Consider the following 22,027-nt stretch of genomic DNA (forward strand, 5'->3'; position numbering starts at 1 on the left):
CTTAAATCTCACAAATATCAGCATTGGAAATACTGACCAACATTTTTCTACACTTCAGTCCTTTTTGGGAATATAATTGATGTCTATGACTACTATCGGTGCCACATAGGCCATGTTCAACTTTTCAAGTTTTGTTAAATTCCTCCAATGCTGAATCTGATTCTCTGAGGTGACATTGTGGATTTTATTTTAAAGGCAGACATTCTTCATCTCTGTCAGGCACCTTTGCAGTTAGAATGAAAATAAATTAAACTACCTTACATCCTCAAGGGAGTGATTAGAAAGTGAGTCACTGATTGTACCTAAACTAATGACTCTGCTGGCCCGAGTCTCATAGGAATTAATGTTTTAATCCCAAGAATAGTGAGGGTAATACATTTGCACTGAATGTTCTCAAGGACGTCCTGCAGTCGTTTACTGCTAGCGTAACACATAAATCTGATTGGTGTGGTTGAAATATCTTGTACTTCATCCAACCTCACCATGACTGTGTTTGAAATTCATTCCACTTACTTCAACATACTTTTCAATGCAGCACGGAGAGATATTCTGATGTGATTTTTGATGAGAATAAAATGCTGACTAACATTTTAAAGTATAATAGTATCCATTTTTTGCAGTGATTTGTCTGAATATTGTTAAATAAGATGATTTATTGCCCAACGCCATCTTGGCAGGACATCAAAAAATCTTTAGGATTCAGTCCAAGTCAGGATTTAGTCCAGAATGTCTAAAGGATATATTGGGTCCAGTTTGGACTGATAGATGTAAATGCAGCTTACACTGCAGATCTATGCTTTAAAATAAAGAGTTTAGTTCAGTTTTATTTTGCATACCACAATGAAATTCATGAAAGGAGAATTGCCCATGAATCGAAATCATGCAAACTATGCAGGACAAAACAGAAATAAAATGGATAAATCAAAAGGGATTACTAACAATAGTCAAAGATGCATGGCAGACAACGAAAATCAAATCAAACAATTGCTGAAATCAGGAAGTACAAAGGAAGACTCGGTCAGCTTGATCCCCTCTGTCGAAGAAACTTGGAACTTCTTTTTGATATCTTCAGTGATATTGTTAACAAACACGCCCCCATAACAAAAATGAGAATTTAAAACAAGTTCAGCCACTGGTTCGACCATGATCTTGCAGCGTTTCTCCACCTCAAGAATTGCATTTGGCGAAAGGCTTGGCACACGCATACTCAGGCTGACTGGCTCTCGTTCAGGCAAATGAGAAATAAGTGCACTCAGGCTATCCGGAAGGCCAAAGTTAACGAGCAGTTTTCTCTGTGGGTCTAACCCCAAGAAGTTCTGGAAAACGGTTAAATACCTGGAGAATAAACCCTCCTCCTCACAGCTGCCCATGTTGTCCCGTAACTTCTTATGGCTTGGGGGCAGTATTTCGACATCTGTATGAGAAGCGTGCCCAAAGTAAACTGCCTGTTACTCATGCCCAGAAGCTAGGATATGCATATAATTGGTAGATGTGGATAGAAAACACTCTAACGGTGACTCCGGTCATTCCGAACTAGCGACATTCCGGATAGGCTTACAGAAAGATTTTAAAACCATTTTCACAAAAAAGTTCAGATTTTTTTTTTTCATATTCGTGACCCAGAAACGGTGCCGAGCTAACCTCTCTTGTGTAGGGGGCAGTATTTTTACATTTTGGATGAATGAGGTGCCCAATGTAAACTGCCTGTTACTCAGGCCCAGAAGCTAGGATATGCATATGATTGGTAGTATTGGATAGAAAATACTCAAAAGTTTCAAAGTGTTAAAATAATTTCTGTGAGTATAACAGAATTGAGAACTAACATTTCAGATTTCAAGGCTTTTCGGCGAAAGCAAATGATGCTATTATCTGAGGATAGCACCATAGTAAACAAAGAGAGAGAAGCATATTTCAACCCTGCAGGGGCGACATAAAACGCAGAAATAAAAATATAATTCTTGCCTTACCTTTGACGAGCTTCTTTTGTTGGGACTCCAATATGTCGCATAAACATCACAAATGGTCCTTTTGTTCGATTAATTCTGTCGATATATATCCAAAATGTCAATTTATTTGGCGCGTTTGATCCAGAAAAACATTGGTTCCAACTTGCACAACGTGGCTACAAAATATCTCAAAAGTTACCTGTAAACTTTGCCAAAAGATTTCATACTACTTTTGTAATACAACTTAAGGTATTTTTTAACGTTAATAATCGATAAAATTGAAGACGGGATGATCTGTGTTCAATACAGAGGAAAACAAACTGTAGCTAGCTTTCTTGTCACAGTACACTTCAAGATACCCTCGTTCAAGATGGCCATACTTCTTCATTACAAAGGAAAAATCTCAACCAATTTCTAAAGACTGTTAACATCCAGTGGAAGTGATAGGAACTACAAGAAGGTCCCTTAGAAATCTGGATTCCCAATGAAAACCCATTGAAAAGAGAGTGACCTCAAAAAAAGAACATCTGAATGGTTTGTCCTCGGGGTTTCTCCTGATAAATAAGTTCTGTTATACTCACAGACATGATTAAAACAGTTTTAGAAACTTCAGAGTGTTTTCTATCCAAATCTAATAATATGCATATCTTATCTTCTGGGGATGAGTAGCAGGCAGTTGATTTTGGGCATGCATTTCATCCGGACGTGAAAATACTGCCCCCTGTCACCAAGAAGTTATGGATCATATCACCTCCACCTTACCCGGCACCCAGACCCACAACATTTTGCATACCGCCCAACAGATCCACGGATGACGCAATTGCCATCGCACTGCACACTGCCCTATCCCATCTGAACAAGAGGAATACCTATGTAAGAATGCTTTTCATCGACTCCAGCTCAGCCTTCAACACCATAGTGCCCTCCAATCTCATCACTAAACTAAGCAACAATTTGTTGCCTTCATTAGCCTACTTTATTCCAATATTTCTGTTACTCTGTTATATTTATTCCCATAGTAATTCGTTATGGATCCATCCAGATGTGGTTAAGGCTTATTCCTGTAAGCTCTGGATAAGAGCGTCTGCTAACTGTGTAAACTATAGGAGAATAATTTACATATACTATTTCTCGATGCATGCACATGTATTAGGGATCCTAATATTGGGCCTAAGCTTTCATGGTTAGCCATCTAACAATTCCTGTTTAATGAGGCCAATGTAGTGAAAATAATATGTGTAATGTTACAATTGGTTATGAAAGAGATTAACTACAAAAAACACTCGGAATGCATCAGCTCACCTATCCCATTGTGTGATGTTTGTGTAGAGTTTGCTCCTTGTTTGCGCATTGATAGGGGATATAGATCAAACTTAATTTGGTTTAGCACTTGCTCCTTGTAATTCTAGTAATCAATTATTTCTTAAATAAAACTGTATAATCTTTAGAATCATTTTTATTTACTTAAGCCTTGTCATACGAGCACAATTTATTTTAGAACTCAGCGTGAATTTATAGGCGGCGGTGCATTTCAGGAAGTCGTTCGCGCACGCGACGTGTCCGGTCTGGCAGCATGTTAGAGAGATATGATTTTTACACCCAGCCTAACATGCTGACCGGACCGGACATGTCGTGTGCGCGAGTTTAGAAAAATAAATTTAGAAATCCATGTTATTCAGTTATTGCTCCCACTAGGCTCGCCTGCGCCAACAAGCGTCTGCATTGTCAAGGGCTAAAATAGAAGTAATTATATTTCTGACGCAGGAGTAATTCCTATTCCTGCCTCTCCCATCTCCTCATTGGTGTATAGAAGCAGGTGCCATCTCCTGATTGGTTATACTCACGTGGGTGATTGAAAGATTAACTTTTTTGCCGGTCGTCGTGGTAATACTATGAAAGTTTAGATGCAAATCACCATATAAATTCAAAGTTGAAAAAGCCTGGAAGGAGGAGAGATGACTAGAAATGATTTGGTTGACCGTTTTATGTGTGGATTAAACGATTCCGTCAGATCAGGCCACATCTGAGTGGAATGACCTTAGACACAGAACTCGTCTTTTTCAAGTCCTTCGGTCAACCGTACGGTAATCTCTGTGAGTATGTGGGCCAGATATTTCCAGAGTTCGGCATTGGAAGTAAAGTAACCGTCGGTACAATTCAACGAAGTGTTGCCACATTGAACTTAAACCAAGGGTCGGTTACAGACCGGGAAACTGTGGCTGACCATATGTGTCACTCTCTGGAAACGCAGACACGATACTACCGGTACCATAATTTGCCTCATAACGCCAGCCGGGCGCGGTCAGTAATTGAGGGACAAATCAATCCATGATTCACTGATAAATAAAGAACATTTATTTGAAATTCACCCTTGTCTTTGTGTGTCATTTGGTCACGGTTGAGAATGTATGGAGGCCTGGGGATCTGAATGGCCAGGGTGTTATGGGTTACCAGGTGCACAGAGCTGAAGTGACAGGCCGAGATAGAGGGCAGGCAGGCAGGTAGGTGGGCAGACAGGCAGGGTAGAGAGAGTAAGACCAGAGGCATGGAGATATGGAGCTCCCTTGGTAACCAGTTCAATCACCAGATACACATGCTGCACGTAGTGCAATGAGAGAGAAGTGTGACTCTGTCATTGAATTACATTGGGTTACCAGGTGACCTTGGTGGGGGTGTGGAGCCCCCCTATGTGGTCTCCCTAACCCGTGTATGGACACCCAGTCCAGCCCTGGTGGCACCAGGAGCTGCCACCCCACCCCCCATCGTCAACTGGTAACCCGTTCAATCACCAGTTGCACAGAAAAGATGCAATTTTTGAGATGTGAGGACGTTTTTCTGAACTTTTTTTTAAACCTCCATAAATTGACCATTGGCGCTCTCCAGTGACTTTTCCCAGTAGTGGGGTGCTCCAATAGCAGGCATAGAGATTAGGAACTCCGGTAAATGCATTTAAAACCATTTTCCTTTTGGGTTACCAGGTGCCGAAATCCAATCACCAGGTGCACAGAAAACATGAATGGAGATGAATGGAGATGTCTAGACTTGTTTTTTTAAACCTTCCATAAATCACTCAGGCTGGTCCCCATTTGATAAAGGGCCATAGTAGGGTACTCCCATCTCCTTCATTTTGGTTACCAGGTGCTGAACTCCAATCACCAGGTGCACGCCAGTGAAAAGTGGGACCGTAGTTTTTCGACCAATTTCTGTAATTTTCAAAGAATTATAAAAAATACTTCCCGAAGGGCTAGAGTTCCCAAATCTTGGCTCATACCCTCTCTCGTGATGGGCAACAATTACACCATGTTTAAAAAAGTTTGCATTCACAGGAACCTATGTGCCCTGTAACCTGCACTTTTTTTCCAAAACGATTTCCTATTATCCATTTTTATACAAAAACTGTTTTAATTCAATGGAAATGCTCGTCTATATTTGCCCTTTCGTGCAAAAAAAAAACCATCCAGATTTGAGGTGTACTTTTTGAGTTATTAAAGTTTTGGTGTACCGGAATTTGACACCCAAAAGCGCAGCACACGAAAACCCTGTGATTGACATGGCTTATGTGGGCATTTAGGCCTGTCTGGTGATGACACACTCAGTAGACAGGTACCGGCGCGAAATCAGAAACCTGCTTTTTGACAACAAGAGTTCCATGTCCTAGAGAGACGGGGGAGGTGCCAAACTGCTCAGCCCGGATAGAAAATGAGAAACAGACACTTTTGTGGAATGTGAGCCCCTTGGAACCACGGTACTTTTGACCTTTTCCGCCAGCGACCGATTTAGTGGTTTGACCAGCCCCTTCGGTGCCCGATTTGTCCTATCTTTTGATCCATGTTTCCCAGCTTGGTGGTGGGAGGATATTGAGCTCTGTCCTGGGCAGGTGCTCTATCCCAGCTATCACCTTGTGGGTTTGGGTCATCAATGACAATGGTTCTGGTCTTATGAAGGTGCCCATCCCTTCGGTGACCGCTTGGTTGTTTAGCCCCGGTGAGGGCTAGCTCTCCAGTCCAGTCCCCCTCTTTGTTCACGATGCGTCTCCATGGTTCTTCTCTGTTGTCCAAACAGTTTAATTTCCTCTGACCGATTTGAATTCGTTTTCCACCTGGGAGGGCCCCTATCGGCTGACCTTTGGCTGGTGTTCTGATGGACGGTTCCTCCCGCCCCATGTGGATTGCTCCCGCCCCTATTTCGATACGTTCCAGCCGCGCACCTTTCGTGCGAGATCCAGCTGACCCGTCTGACCCAGTGGCCCTACATTGGTGTTCCGGTACGGGGAGTGACACACCCAGGCTACGATGCATGTGGTGATGGTCATCCCGTAAAGCATCGGCGCCAGAGACACATACTCGCAAACCCTGTCTTTAAAGTTGACATAACCAAGTAGTCTGACCCAAGTGGTCTGGCCAAGGTTGTGGTTCTTGTTGCCCAGTTAATGGCGTTCCGAATCGACCCTCCAGCTAGACAAGAGACCACTGGAGCGGCGCCCCGGCACCTGTGGATTCGGCCATGGGCAGTTCAGGGCCTCCCGCTGGGAGCACGGTGGATTGCACCAGGGCCTCCTCCCCTAACGGGATAGGACCGGTCCCTGGTTGTTCTTTGCTTAGTGTGCCCAGGTACAACCTCTATGCTGTGAGTGGCTACCTGGTTGATCCTGCCAGTAGCATATGCTTGTCTCAAAGATTAAGCTATGCAAGTCTAAGTACACACGGCCGGTACAGTGAAACTGCAAATGGCTCATTAAATCAGTTATGGTTCTTTTGATCGCTCCATCCTTACTTGGATAACTGTGGCAATTCTAGAGCTAAAACAAATCAAATCAAAATCAAATCAAATTTTATTTGTCACATACACATGGTTAGCAGATGTTAATGCGAGTGTAGCGAAATGCTTGTGCTGCTAGTTCCGACAATGCAGTAATAACCAACGAGTAATCTAGCTAACAATTCCAAAACTACTACCTTATACACACAAGTGTAAAGGGATAAAGAATATGTACATAAAGATATATTTATTTATTTATTTTATTTCACCTTTATTTAACCAGGTAGGCAAGTTGAGAACAAGTTCTCATTTACAATTGCGACCTGGCCAAGATAAAGCAAAGCAGTTCGACAGATACAACGACACAGAGTTACACATGGAGTAAAACGAACATACAGTCAATAATACAGTATAAACAAGTCTATATACGATGTGAGCAAATGAGGTGAGAAGGGAGGCAAAAAAAGGCCATGGTGGCAAAGTAAATACAATATATTAAGTAAAATACTGGAATGGTAGATTTGCAATGGAAGAATGTGCAAAGTAGAAATAAAAATAATGGGGTGCAAAGGAGCAAAATAAATTAATTAATTAAATACAGTAGGGAAAGAGGTAGTTGTTTGGGCTAAATTATAGGTGGGCTATGTACAGGTGCAGTAATCTGTGAGCTGCTCTGACAGTTGGTGCTTAAAGCTAGTGAGGGAGATAAGTGTTTCCAGTTTCAGAGATTCTTGTAGTTCGTTCCAGTCATTGGCAGCAGAGAACTGGAAGGAGAGGCGGCCAAAGAAAGAATTGGTTTTGGGTGTGACTAGAGAGATGTACCTGCTGGAGCGTGTGCTACAGGTGGGAGATGCTATGGTGACCAGCGAGCTGAGATAAGGGGGGACTTTACCTAGCAGGGTCTTGTAGATGACATGGAGCCAGTGGGTTTGGCGACGAGTATGAAGCGAGGGCCAGCCAACGAGAGCGTGCAGGTCGCAATGGTGTGTAGTATATGGGGCTTTGGTGACAAAACGGATTGCACTGTGATAGACTGCATCCAATTTGTTGAGTAGGGTATTGGAGGCTATTTTGTAAATGACATCGCCAAAGTCGAGGATTGGTAGGATGGTCAGTTTTACAAGGGTATGTTTGGCAGCATGAGTGAAGGATGCTTTGTTGCGAAATAGGAAGCCAATTCTAGATTTAACTTTGGATTGGAGATGTTTGATATGGGTCTGGAAGGAGAGTTTACAGTCTAACCAGACACCTAAGTATTTGTAGTTGTCCACGTATTCTAAGTCAGAGCCGTCCAGAGTAGTGATATTGGACAGGCGGGTAGGTGCAGGTAGAGATCGGTTGAAGAGCATGCATTTAGTTTTACTTGTATTTAAGAGCAATTGGAGGCCACGGAAGGAGAGTTGTATGGCATTGAAGCTTGCCTGGAGGGTTGTTAACACAGTGTCCAAAGAAGGGCGAGAAGTATACAGAATGGTGTCGTCTGTGTAGAGGTGGATCAGAGACTCACCAGCAGCAAGAGCGACCTCATTGATGTATACAGAGAAGAGAGTCGGTCCAAGAATTGAACCCTGTGGCACCCCCATAGAGACTGCCAGAGGTCCGGACAGCAGACCCTCCGATTTGACACACTGAACTCTATCAGAGAAGTAGTTGGTGAACCAGGCGAGGCAATCATTTGAGAAACCAAGGCTGTCGAGTCTGCCGATGAGGATGCGGTGATTGACAGAGTCGAAAGCCTTGGCCAGATCAATGAATACGGCTGCACAGTAATGTTTCTTATCGATGGCGGTTAAGATATCGTTTAGGACCTTGAGCGTGGCTGAGGTGCACCCATGACCAGCTCTGAAACCAGATTGCATAGCAGAGAAGGTATGGTGAGATTCGAAATGGTCGGTAATCTGTTTGTTGACTTGGCTTTCGAAGACCTTAGAAAGGCATGGTAGGATAGATATAGGTCTGTAGCAGTTTGGGTCAAGAGTGTCCCCCCCTTTAAAGAGGGGGATGACCGCAGCTGCTTTCCAATCTTTGGGAATCTCAGACGACACGAAAGAGAGGTTGAACAGGCTAGTAATAGGGGTGGCAACAATTTCGGCAGATCATTTTAAAAAGAAAGGGTCCAGATTGTCTAGCCCGGCTGATTTGTAGGGGTCCTGATTTTGCAGCTCTTTCAGAACATCAGCTGAACGGATTTGGGAGAAGGAGAAATGGGGAAGGCTTGGGCGAGTTGCTGTGGGTGGTGCAGTGCTGTTGACCGGGGTAGGAGTAGCCAGGTGGAAAGCATGGCCAGCCGTAGAAAAATGCTTATTGAAATTCTCAATTATGGTGTATTTATCAGTGGTGACAGTGTTTCCTATCTTCAGTGCAGTGGGCAGCTGGGAGGAGGTGTTCTTATTCTCCATGGACTTTACAGTGTCCCAGAACTTTTTTGAGTTAGTGTTGCAGGAAGCAAATTTCTGCTTGAAAAAGCTAGCCTTGGCTTTTCTAACTGCCTGTGTATAATGGTTTCTAGCTTCCCTGAACAGCTGCATATCACGGGGGCTGTTCGATGCTAATGCAGAACGCCATAGGATATTTTTGTGTTGGTTAAGGGCAGTCAGGTCTGGGGAGAACCACGGGCTATATCTGTTCCTGGTTCTACGAGATGAGTATGTAAACAAAGAGGCATAGTTTAAAGTGGCTAGTGATACATGTATTGCATAAAGATGCAGTAGATGATATAGAGTACAGTGTATACGTATACATATGAGATAAATAATGTAGGGTATGTAAACATTATATTAAGTAGCATTGTTTAAAGTGGCTAGTGATGTCTGCCCTATCAACTTTTGATGGTACTTTCTGTGCCTACCAAGGTGACCACGGGTAACGGGGAATCAGGGTTAAATTCCGGAGAGGGAGCGTGAGAAACGGCTACCATATCCAAGGAAGGCAGCAGGCGCACAAATTACCCACTCCCGACTTGGTGAGGTAGTGACGAAAAATAACAATAGGCTTGCACAGATCCGGAGGACCTCAGGAACAAACATGAGGTCGAATTGTGCTTCTCACCCTAACGGTTCTCTCACTGTCACCCAAAAGCAAATGAAATTTAGGGCCAGGCTTCATTTTGGGCCTACTTTTTATCATGGTCGCTGTGGGCATCTCATTGAACTCGGCACAGCCTAGAGATTATGGGAATGCCATTGCAGGCTCTGTGTGTCTTTAAGCACCGCACTTTGTCACTCCATCCTGTGTGTGTGTGTGTGTGTGTGTGTGTGTGTGTGTGTGTGTGTGTGTGTGTGTGTGTGTGTGTGTGAGCTTTTCTTTGACATCTGTTGGGAGAAATGACTGACTTACAGTTCATGACGGTTGCCTAATCACACATATGAAGTTTTGGAAAGATGTGACCTTTTTAACCCTTCACCAATTTGACATTGTACGATTTCTCTTAATTGACACCGTAGGTTCCTTTACTTTGACGTGAAGCGGAAAAATTGTTGCTCTATTTTCATTTTGGACCTTTAATCCCAGAAAAATGGCCATAACTCAAAAACTGTTGAGGCCTACACGCCATCTTGTTCGGGGCCATCTGCCCATTATGCCAAACCTATGCTCACTCAAGTTTCGTCCTCGAATATGGAAAAGTGTTTATTTCTGTATTTCAATGTTGCAACTTGCTGAAAATTGTCCACAGTGTTCCTATCATCTAGTTCAAACAGTCATGTAAAAAAAATGTACATCCAGAGTGCATCAAACACGATTTAGACCTTGTTTATGGAAAAAAAAATATTTCTGTATTTCAATGTTGCAACTTGCTGAAACTTGTGCACAGTGTTCCTATCATCTAGTTGAAACAGTCATGCAAAAAATTTTACTTACAGTGTTCATCAAACATGAATTAGACCTTATTTACGGAAAAGTGTGCAACTTGCTCAAACTTGTCCACAGTGTTCCTATCATCTAGATTAAACAGTACTGAAAAAATATTTACTAACAGAGTGCATCAAACATGATTTAGACCTTGTTTATGGAAAAGTGTTAATTTATATATTTCAATGTTCCAACTTGCTGAAACTTGTCCACGGTGTTCCTGTCCTCTAGTTTAAACAGATCTACAGAAAAATGTACATCCAGAGTGCATCAAACACGATTTAGACCTTGTTTATGGAAAAGTGTTCATTTCTGTATTTCAATGTTGCAACATGCTGAAAATTGTCCACAGTGTTCCTATCATCTAGTTTAAACAGATCTACGAAAAAATGTACATCCAGAGTGCATCAAACACAATTTAGACCTTGTTTATGGAAAAGTGTTCATTTCTGTATTTCAATGTTGCAACTTGCTGTATATTGTCCACAGTGTTCCTTCATCTAGTTTTAAACTGTACTGCAAAAAAAGTACATTCAAAGTGCGTCAAACATGATTTTGACCTTGTTGTGTTTATTTCTGCTCAGCATATGTGAGGACTCCTTCAAGATTGTTGGAAAAGCATTCCAGGTGAAGCTGGTTGAGAGAATGCAAAGAGTGTGCAAAGCTGTCATCAAGGCAAAGGGTGGCTACTTTGAAGAATCTAAAATATATTTTGATTTGTTTACCACGTTTTACTACATGATTACTACATGATTACTACATGGTTAGTACATGATTCCATATGTGTTATGTCATAGTTTCATGTCTTCACTATTATTCTACAATGTAGAAAATAGTAAAAATCAAGAAAAACCCATGAATGAGTAGGTGTGTCCAAACTTTTGACTGGTACTGTATATCTCATGAATGTTTTTACATTCAGTTACATGAAGTCACTTTCTTATCACTTCTTCCTTCGGTAAACATGTAAGGAAAGCTTTTTTTAAATCAAAAGGGACGCTGTCAAAAATGTATTGAATTCAAATGGATTTACCCAGTCTACAAAGCACTACAGCCACTCTGTGATGACCAGTTCTGCTCTTTTATTATATATTAATTATATATTAGTTTTATTATGTGGAGGTTTCATTCAGGTCTCTGTTTAATATAATATTAATATAATATTAAACTTTTATGAAATAAATGAAAAATCTAATTTAGTTTCCTGCGTTGCCCACTCCAGTCAGCAGATGGCGATGTGCGCCTTTTCGGTTCAGGCGATGCTGCCAGGGTGACGTATAATCTAGTGGACGGGTCGCTCCTTCAATAACAACAGCTATTCAGACACCTCGGTAGCTTTCTAGCAAACATAGCTACAACATTCACGTTATTTACACTGTTTTGGTGTATATTAGTCGATGTGTATTAAACACACTTCTGTTGTATGTACTTGTTGGCCCATTTAATTATATATTTACGTTGTTTGTCAGCTAGCTGGTTTGTTAAGTTAGCTTAGATCTAGGCTACTCTCTAATGCTAGATAGCTAACATCTCCGACCATGAGTTCACTAAGCTACTCTCCTCCTGCTAAAGAGGAGGTCGTCTGCTGGACTGAGAAAGAAGCTCTCGTGAAAGAGGAGGAGGAAGAGAAAGATGTCACACTACAAAAACAAGTAGAGGGTGAGGCTGTTACCGTGAAAGAAGAAGAGAAAGATGTTTCAGTGAAAGAAGAGGAAGACGCGTTCAGAGTGAAAGAGGAGGATATTACAGTAAAAGAAGAAGAGGAAGATAAAGAGGAGGATTCAGTTTTTGGAGTGAAAGGGGAGGAGGGGGAGATGTCTGTCACATTGGATGAGGAAGAGGAGGTTGGAGATCTGTTTAACACCAGTAAGTACGGTCTCTGCAGTCGTTGAACCAATATGCAGTACAGGGGTTCTACACTTTAATGTTGTTCTGTAGGAATGGCTGAAGCTACACTGTAACGTGTAGAACATCACGAGTGGACCATCAACAAAACGTTAACAATTGATCAAATGCATCCAATGACAATGCCTAAAATACTGTATTCCTCAATATATTCTATTAGATTAGCCCAATATGTTCTCTTAAAGGGGCAATCAGTAGTTGTTACATCCATTTTGGGACTGATACATTAATAATACCCATGTTTTCTTTAAGAATTCACTTTTAAATGCATCATGAGCTTAGTTCGACTGCCGTACCCCATCAGGACCCAAAATATAAGCTTTTTTATTCCAATGTTTGTCAGTCACCCACGTGGGTATATACCAAGACAGTCGTGAAGAGGGCACAACAAAACCTTATCCCCCTCAGGAGACTGAAAAAATTTGACATGGGTCACCAGATCCTCAATAGTTAATACAGCTGCACCATCGAGAGCATCCTGACCGGTTGCATCAATGCCTGGTATGGCAACTGCTCGGCATCTGACCGTAAGGTACTACAGAGGGTAGTGCGAACGGCCCAGTACATCACTGTGGCCAAGCTTCCTGTCCAGCCATCCAGGACCTATATAATAGGCGGATTCAGAGGAAAGCCCACAAAATTGTCAGACTCCAGTCACCCAAGTTTTAAACTATTTTCTCTGCTACCGCATGGAAAGCGGTACTGGAGCGCCAAGTCTAGGACCAAAAGACTCCTCAACAGCTTCTACCCCAAGCCATAAGACTTCTGAACAATTCATAAAATCGCCACTAGACAATTTACATTGACCCCCTCCCCCTTCGTTGCACTGCTGCTACTCGCTGGTTGTTTATTACCTATGCATAGTCACTACGCCCCCACCTTCATGTACAGATTACCTCAACTAGCCTGTAACCCCCGCACACTGACTCGGTACCGGTGCCCCCTGTATATAGCCTCGTTATAGTTATTCTCATTGTGTTACTTTTTATTATTACTTTTTATTTTAATCTACTTGGTAAATAATTTATTTTTCTTGAACTGCACTGTTGTTTAATGGCTTGTAAGTAAAGCATTTCACGGTAAAGTCTAAGTTGGGGTCTTGACGGATTCGTAAAAAACGGTTTGTCATAAAACACTATATATATATATATATATATATATTTTTTTTTTTTTTTTTTTTTTTTATGTTTCTGACACCCCTCCCCTGAGGTGTCTCATTATTGGGATTCATTGCTGATTCCTACCTGTAGCTCACTATGAGGTGTCTAGTGATACAGGTTAAGGGCCCTGTTGGAGATTGGTGGCTGGTAGTGGAGTCAAGGGAAGAAGCAGGGTTGGACACGGTCATGTTATTATTCCACACATGGTCTCTGTGGTTCATATGAACCCCATTCCTGGGAATTAGATTTGATTTCAAATCGCACCTGTCTGTTACCACAGAAGGGTTCCTTCTGTCCCATTCCCAGCTAGGTTACGAGGCGCTTTGTCGCCAGTACCTATGACTGGGTTGTTAGGGGAAACCTCCATGCTTATTATAGAAATTGTAATTAGGGGGAAACTATTTTGTAAACTGAAATAAAATAACAAACCTGTTTGAAAAATGAAAACTATTCCAAAACTATCTTTGACTCCAAAACAAAAATAGGCTAAAATAATAACCAGCATGAATTATGTTCATTTTGAATAATTTAAATCTTAATTTTGGGCAAAAATATAATATATTTTTTTGTGGTTTTAAAGCTTCTGAACCTGGTGGCTGGTAAATGCTACCATGGGATGGCAATGTTTCAAATAGACCTAGCTTGTGTATCACTATCACTTGCTATCACCAGATATACTTTAAGAAATTAGGATATTGGAAACTCCTTTCGATTCGTATTAACAGCTTAAAGAAAATAACATTGGCATGAATTACCCTCTGTGAACAAGAAGCACAACATTACAAATATTTTCAGAGATGTGAGATAATTCACTTGTTCTCTGTAATATTGTGTAGCTTTGCAATCGTAACATTACATACTTTCAAGTAAAATAGGCATGTTTCTCGACTCATACCCTGACTTTAAAAAGGGATTTAGTGAGAAATAGTTCAGGAACTGCGTGTCACAGCATGACAATATGAACGTGATTGGTCGACAGTCTCTTGGACGGGCGTTATATACGCTTTGACATTTTCTGGAATAGTTTTTATTTGAAAACGTTTTTGTTTACTTGCCTGCCTATTGAATTTGGAATGCACTCTACTGTTCATCTCTGAAACTCACTGAGATAATTCCTTTGATACAGCAGTAGCAATACAGGGATATAACATCTACAGAAAATACAGGAATGATGGGGGAGGTGTTGCTGTATACAGTGCATTCGGAAAGTATTCAGACCCCTTGACTTTTTCCACATTTTGTTACTTTAAAGCCTTATTCTAAAATTGATAAAAAATATTATTTTCCCTCTTTCATTTAACTGATTTATTGGCACACCTGCATTTGGGGAGTTTCTCCCATCCTTCTCTGCAGATCCTCTCTAGCTCTGTCAGGTTGGATGGGAAACATTACTGCACAGCTATTTTCAGGTCTCTCCAGTGATGTTAGATCGGGCTCATGTCCCAACTGCGTTGCCCCAAAATCATCTTCTAGTGTACCCACCTAAAGTAAATCTTGGTCAACCAAGAGTCGCCTGTTCTTTCTACCAAACAAATGGTTGACATGTTATAACGTGATTTTTTTCATTTATAGACACATCCCCAAAAACTCAACTATATGTACTGAACTGGTCTGATGCTTTAAGCAGGCTGTTTGATTAAATAATTAAGACATAAAAATGACTCGGGAGCCAGAGCTCAAGATAACCTAACCAGATGGGGAAAGATTCTGCTGTTGTGATCATGAAGTTTCTGGTAATGGGCTACACCAGCGGTCGGCAACATTTTCCACTTGGAGTGCCAAGTTAACTTACCATTTCTACCAACCAGGTACATTTCCGTGGAACAGATTTATTAATTTATAATAGTATCTCAAAATCATTGTTTGTGATTAAGCTACATTCTATCTAAATGAAAATTATACAAATCTAAAAGTAACTTTTATTGCCATTGCCAACTATGTAAAAATAGCCTACATAAAGCCAACAAATAAAAACATTGCAGCCTGCAGGTAGAAAATATCCTGATAAAAATAAATATTTCACATTTGCTGCACATGGCCTTTCTACAACGAACTTGAAACATTATATCAACTATCAACTGGGTCAGCCCAAAACTCAAGATAGCGAGCTTGCAACATTGTATAAAATATTCTGGTATAGTTCCCCGCGCCAGTGAGTTTGGGACAGACACAGCTGTCGGCTATTTGTGCAAGGAATAAGAAGTAATCGAGTATTTTATGATATTTCCACTGGATCAGAGCATCGTTACATCTTTCCCTTTTATGCCGAGTGGTATCGAAAGGGCAATATTTTATGAAAATACTTTGAGGAACTATTGTCATTCGCAATTGATTTTGATTAGACTTTGTTTACTTGCTGTTTGAGGTGAAGAAAAATTACTTTGAGAAACTCCACAACTCATTAGTGGTGGTGCGTTAAGACAATCATAAATACTATCAGACATCCCCAAATGGGCACATTTATAGGCCTACATTTGCGCGCAGGCCAGGTAGACTAGTCCTACTTCTATCAAATCCAAATGTATTTGTCACGTGCCCCAAATACAACAGATGTAGGTAAACCTTACATTAAAATGCTGACTTACAGGCTCTAACCAACAGTGCAATTTCTAAGTTAAAAAATGCTCTCGAACTATGTAACATTTAGTGGCTATTTATGTTACGCTGGGAAAACAGTTTATTTATAATTTCAGAGTTTGCTAAATCCAATGGTTCTAACCGAGAGTCACCTTAACTTTATAGACAACACCCAAATGGATACTGTCATTAACGCGGTTCTTCAATAATTAGACATTCTTAATACTGTAGCTGTTTAGTTACAGTCACATGTTCAACTATCATCACCTGATCCAGGAAATCATTTTCTGAATGACAGTCACATGACAAACATCACGACATGCAACAACAACCAAAGTGCTTCTTCATTCATTACTCTGGTAAAGACAGTTAGGCCGTGCTCCACGTTGGATCCAACATCCCTAACAAATTGATGTTTATAATGTGTTATTGTCTGCTTGATTTACAGTAGGGTCTCGTTAGTCTGTTTGGACACAGAGATACTTAGCTCATAAGCAACCTGGAAATGGAGGCTATATTTGATGTCAGCCTATGAGAACTCCCCTGAGTTTTCCCCCACGGTGGTGAACTAGTGAATAGATACAGAGCTTAATGTGAGTTTCACTCCTTAATGTGAGTAGCACTCCTGATCTTGTGCTGATAGTGCACTGTAATATTCAGAATACATTGTGAAAATTTAAAATCTTCGCTCACCATTTTTGCTCCAAACAGATATACTAAATCCATAAATAGTGGTTTCCTCATTACCAGATATACTACATCCATAACTAGTGGTTTCCTCATTAGCAGATATACTACATCCATAACTAGTGGTTTCCTCATTAACAGATATACTACATCCATAACTAGTGGTTTCCTCATTAGCAGATATACTACATCCATAACTAGTGGTTTCCTCATTAGCAGATATACTACAGCCATAACTAGCGGTTTCCTCATTAGCAGGGAGGAGTTTCTGCAACCAAATTGTGTGTACTTTGCCCTCATGCCACAATTTTAGCAAACACAGAAAGTGGCCTATATTGGAAACCAAAAGTCATCTGGCATACTGCTTAGAGTTTCAACAACATGAATAACTAATTTCAACCCATAATCATCGATGTTACTACTATTGTGAAATCAAGACAAAATATGACTATTGTTGCTAACTTGACTGTCTTCATTGGAAAATTTAACAGACGTCAATTGTTGTAGAACTACACAGTGGATTTCTGCTGTTGTGGGCCTTTAACCATCTGTCTGACTTTGTCGTTCACGCAGGAGAGACACGGGACTATCGTGGATCCTCTTGGGAGGCTCAACAACATCATGATTCTGACGAGGCAGAGAAGAGTCTCTTCAGATCAGAACTCCTCAAGAAACACCAGCAGAGACCCACAGAGAAGAAATCTCATTGCTGCTCTGACTGTGGGAAAATATTAAACTCTTCACCAGACCTTAAAATACATCAAAGAATTCACACTGGAGAGAAACCTTACGGCTGTGATCAATGTGGGAAGAGTTTTTCTCAGCTAAAAACCCTGAAAACACACCAGAGAATACACACTGGAGAGAAACCTTTTGGCTGTGATCAATGTGGGAAGAGTTTTTCTCAGCTAAAAACCCTGAAATCACACCAGAGAATACACACTGGAGAGAAACCTTTTGGCTGTGATCAATGTGAGAAGAGTTTTATTTGGCTGCAAACCCTGAAAACACACCAGAGAATACACACTGGAGAGAAACCTTACGGCTGTGATCAATGTGAGAAGAGTTTTACTCAGCTAAACAACCTGATAGTACACCAGAGAACACACACAGGAGAGAAACCGTATAGCTGTGATCAATGTGGGAAGAGTTTTTCTACATCTAGCTATTTAACTATACACCAGAGAATACACACTGGAGAGAAATCTTTTGGCTGTGATCACTGTGGGAAGAGTTTTATTTGGCTACAATCCCTGAAATCACACCAGAGAATACACACTGGAGAGAAACCTTTTGGCTGCGATCAATGTAGGAAGAGTTTTACTCAGCTAAACAGCCTGATAGTTCACCAAAGAACACACACAGGAGAGAATCCGTGTTGTGATCAATGTGGGAAGAGATACTCTGATAAAAGATCTCTGATTAAACATCAGAAAATACATGAAGTAGTTGTTTCATGATACATGAAGTAATTGTTTCATGATATCAATGAAATAATGTCACAATGTAGAATGTTTTTAATATTGTGGAAGTATTTTAATAATGTCACAATATAGAATGTATTAACATTGTAGGAGTATTTTAATGAATGTCAGAATGTAGAACCATAAACATTTGCCCAATGTTCAATTGATTTTAGTCTCAGGGGAAAAATCCAGGCTTCTTAATTGAAAGAGTACTATTTATGAGATTCAACAAAATGTGACTAACAAAAATAGAGTTGTGTTACATTTACCACATTGGTTACCCACTTGAATCAAAATGCAACACTTCAATGTTTAGGTTTTCAATATATCCCAAACTGTTTCTGCATATTGGTTATTGATTTGGACACATTAAAACTATGTTTTGACATTGCGCAATTCTCACCTACCAAAATGTAATTCAAAAGACATTGAAAAGAAGACTATGCCCGACGTCCAATTTCTGTTCGGTTGTAAGTTGAAAATGAAAGTTGAAAATATGTATTTTCGGGTCGTTTTTTCAATGATTTGAAAACAACTTAATTTCAATGTACTTGCAGCCTATACACATGGATGCAGTATAATCAATTGGTCTATAATGAATTTTATTAACAATCTTACATCACTCCATTATTTCTTTACAACATCCAAGTGCTAACTGTCTTTATTCCACTACTGAAGAAGCATGTCTCAAATCACCTAGTCACATTTCAAACATCCAGCCTGACAAAAGATACATTTTATTATTCCATGCCTCACCACTAAGTTAATTATTGCCAATACATATTAACAAAGGGGTGTACATTTGGTTTTGATATTTCATATTTACAATTCATGTAACATTTAGTAATAATTATTTATGCAACCAACTGACAATTGTTGGGTACAATTATATTGACATTGATCCCTGATAGTCTAAAAGCAAGATAACATTCTCAGATGTGCCAACCCAAATGAACTAGAGCATGACATTGGGGACTGGGCCCAGATCCAACAACATGCCTATCGAGTGAACCCTGAAAAAAGAGAGAAGCTCCACAGTGAGGTGGAAAGTTACTACGGATATCGCAGGAGTTTCCTCTTGAAATCAGACATGTCTGTGGTAAGGTCAACTTGCTTGCTGATTGTCTCACGAGTCGGCAGTCCAATTTTTTTTTTTTTAACTGCACTGTTGGTTAGGGGCTCGTAAGTAAGCATTTCACTGTAAGGTCTACACATGTATTCAGCGCATGTAACTAATACAATTTGATTTGAGTTTTGTTTGGGCTCGTTCCAAGGGGACGAGAGTTCTAGAAGCTAGTGAGTTTTAGGAAGACAAGAGTTCTAGAAGCTAGAGAGTTCTAGAAGAGTTTTAGGATTCTATAGAAAGAAAAAGGAGAAAATAATGATACGATTGTATTTTATTATTTAGAAATACGTGTTTTTTCTTGTTTTTAGTTGTTGACAGCAAGTAGACACCATGTTTATATTGGTGAATCATTGTAGTTGATAATAATGTGAAATGGAAGTTGTTTTCTGTTGGTGGTGAGCAAACTTGTCCAACAAAAATATAGGAAATATTTGTTGTCTTAAAGGGGAAGGTGTTACAGGCTTTGGTTTTTCCATTTATGTTTTGAGGTAGGACTTTAGCACGTAGGATGCACTGACTGGTGTCACCTCGTTAGTCAGTATGTGTTACACCTGTGCTGGCTTGTCCATCTCGTTAGTGTGAAGGTGTTTCACCTGAGCTGGTCCAGGTTCTATTTAAGAGTGTCTGGCTCAGTGCTCCAGTTGTCTTAATAGATGTGGAGAGTCAACTCCTTTTAGTTGCTCCACCTTTTTGGTTTGCTTCCTGTCTTTAAGTTTGGTGTGGGTTTTTCTTTTGTTTGACTCTTCTTGGGCAGATTTAGTGGGTCTCATGGTGGGTGTCTTTTAGGTCCCAGTTGTTGTTACTAGTCAACTTTCAGTGGACACCCCCATAGTGTCTATCAGAACCCCTCCTACAAAACAAGCTTGTAATTTGGTTGGATAATTTAATATTTTAATCAATGGCATTTCCTTAGGATGCTCATTAGTCTTTAAGTTATTATTGTTTTTTAGTCTCATTTAGGTCCCAGTTGATGTTACCAGTCAATTTTCAGTTGATGCCCCCGTAGTGTCTTTTAGAGCCTCTCCTAAAAAACAAGTTATATTTTGGGTTGGATATAGCATCCTATTGTTAATATTTTAATCAATGGCATTTCCTTTCAATGCTCATTAGTCTTTCAGTTCTTTTTTTAATTTTCTTTATTTTTTCCTGTGAAGCCATTGTGTTGCATCCATGTCTGAAATGTGCTGTATAAATAAATCTTGATTTGAACATGTTGCTAAACAAATTAACCCAATGACTGACCAATCAACAGACTCTTTGTCCATCTTAGTATGAAAAACAGTATCAATCCCACTTTTCAAGCCTGCTGAAGGCGTGGTGGAGTGGTAAACACCACCCCCGGCTCTACCAGGGGCTTGAGGTGGTCTCCCACAGCTCTGCTTATGTCATGTTTTGTGGTCTTGCTGTTCCATTTCTTGACTGTCCCTGCAACACAGAAACACATTTAGTCATATTATATAAAACACTCAAAGTAATGGATATGGAGCATCTATGGCCTAAGTTACACCTGGCACCTAAATGTGACTTCTGTCATCTGATCACTCCAAGCTGTATTAGGTCTGGATGCACTAAAGTCACAATGTGATCGCATTAAGTTTAGATCTGCCAGGATGGGCATTGTGTTTGGAATTTGAGCCAGGCCACTGAATATGCATAAGCAATGTAAAGAGATGGGGTGAATCAGTGGGGGAAAGTACATTCTACACAAATTACCTTCAAAATATCAAAGAACAAATGTGTGTGCCTGAGGGGAAATGTACTTTCATATAGCCAAAAGGGGTGGGAAATTACACCAATATCAGTGGACAATTTGCACTAATGTAAATTAACATGGATGATCATCTAAACCATGTGTGACCTCTCACCTCTCTGGCTGTAGAAGTGTTCTTCATAACCAGTCCCTCAACAGCTCTCTGACTGAGCTCCACCCTCACTGGGTCTTCAGAGGAGAGGAAGGCTGAGGAGGGATGGAAGGATGAATGGATCAGTCAGTCAATAAAGTGTAGAGCTGCTGTCTATGCTGTCTGACAAAATCACTATTTTAGTAGTTCATTAACCTGTTACGGATGTTGCGAATTTTTGTTTCCTGCACAGGAAATTTCAGAGCGCCACTCGTAGTACTCGATAAAACTCAAACTTTCATTAAAACACACATGCAAGGTACTCAATTAAAGCTACACTTGTTGTGAATCTAGCCAACATGTCAGATTTGTAAAATGCTTTTCGGCGAAAGCATGAGACGCTATTATCTGATAGCATGCACCCCCCAAAATACCTGAACAACGAGGAAACAGCCTATAGGGAGGAGGTCAGAGACCTGGCCGTGTGGTGCCAAGGAAAACAACCTATCCCTCAATGTGATCAAGACAAAGAAGATGATTGTGGACTACAGGAAAAGGAAGCCCGAGCACGCCCACATTCTCATCGACAGGGCTGTAGTGGAGCAGGTTGAGAGCTTCAATTTCCAACTGCTCGGCCTCTGACCGCAAGGCACTACAGAGGATAGTGCGAATGGGCCAAGCGTCCTGCCATCCAGGACCTATACCAGGCGGT

At 40.6% G+C, this 22,027-nt stretch overlaps 1 protein-coding gene across 1 annotated transcript; it reads left to right on the forward strand.

Annotated features, from left to right (window-relative positions):
• Positions 1-11,825: 11,825 nt before the first annotated feature.
• Positions 11,826-20,699, forward strand: LOC118964421 (uncharacterized). Its single transcript, XM_036975492.2, has 2 exons — positions 11,826-12,419; positions 17,456-20,699. The coding sequence occupies exons 1-2, from the start codon at positions 12,092-12,094 to the stop codon at positions 18,340-18,342; spliced, it is 1,215 nt and encodes a 404-aa protein (XP_036831387.1). The 5' UTR covers positions 11,826-12,091; the 3' UTR covers positions 18,343-20,699.
• The last annotated feature ends 1,328 nt before the right edge of the window (positions 20,700-22,027 follow it).

This window comes from Oncorhynchus mykiss, chromosome 4 (assembly GCF_057628025.1).
Source record: "Oncorhynchus mykiss isolate SJ-2025 chromosome 4, ASM5762802v1, whole genome shotgun sequence".
Classification (NCBI taxonomy): Eukaryota; Metazoa; Chordata; class Actinopteri; order Salmoniformes; family Salmonidae; genus Oncorhynchus; species Oncorhynchus mykiss.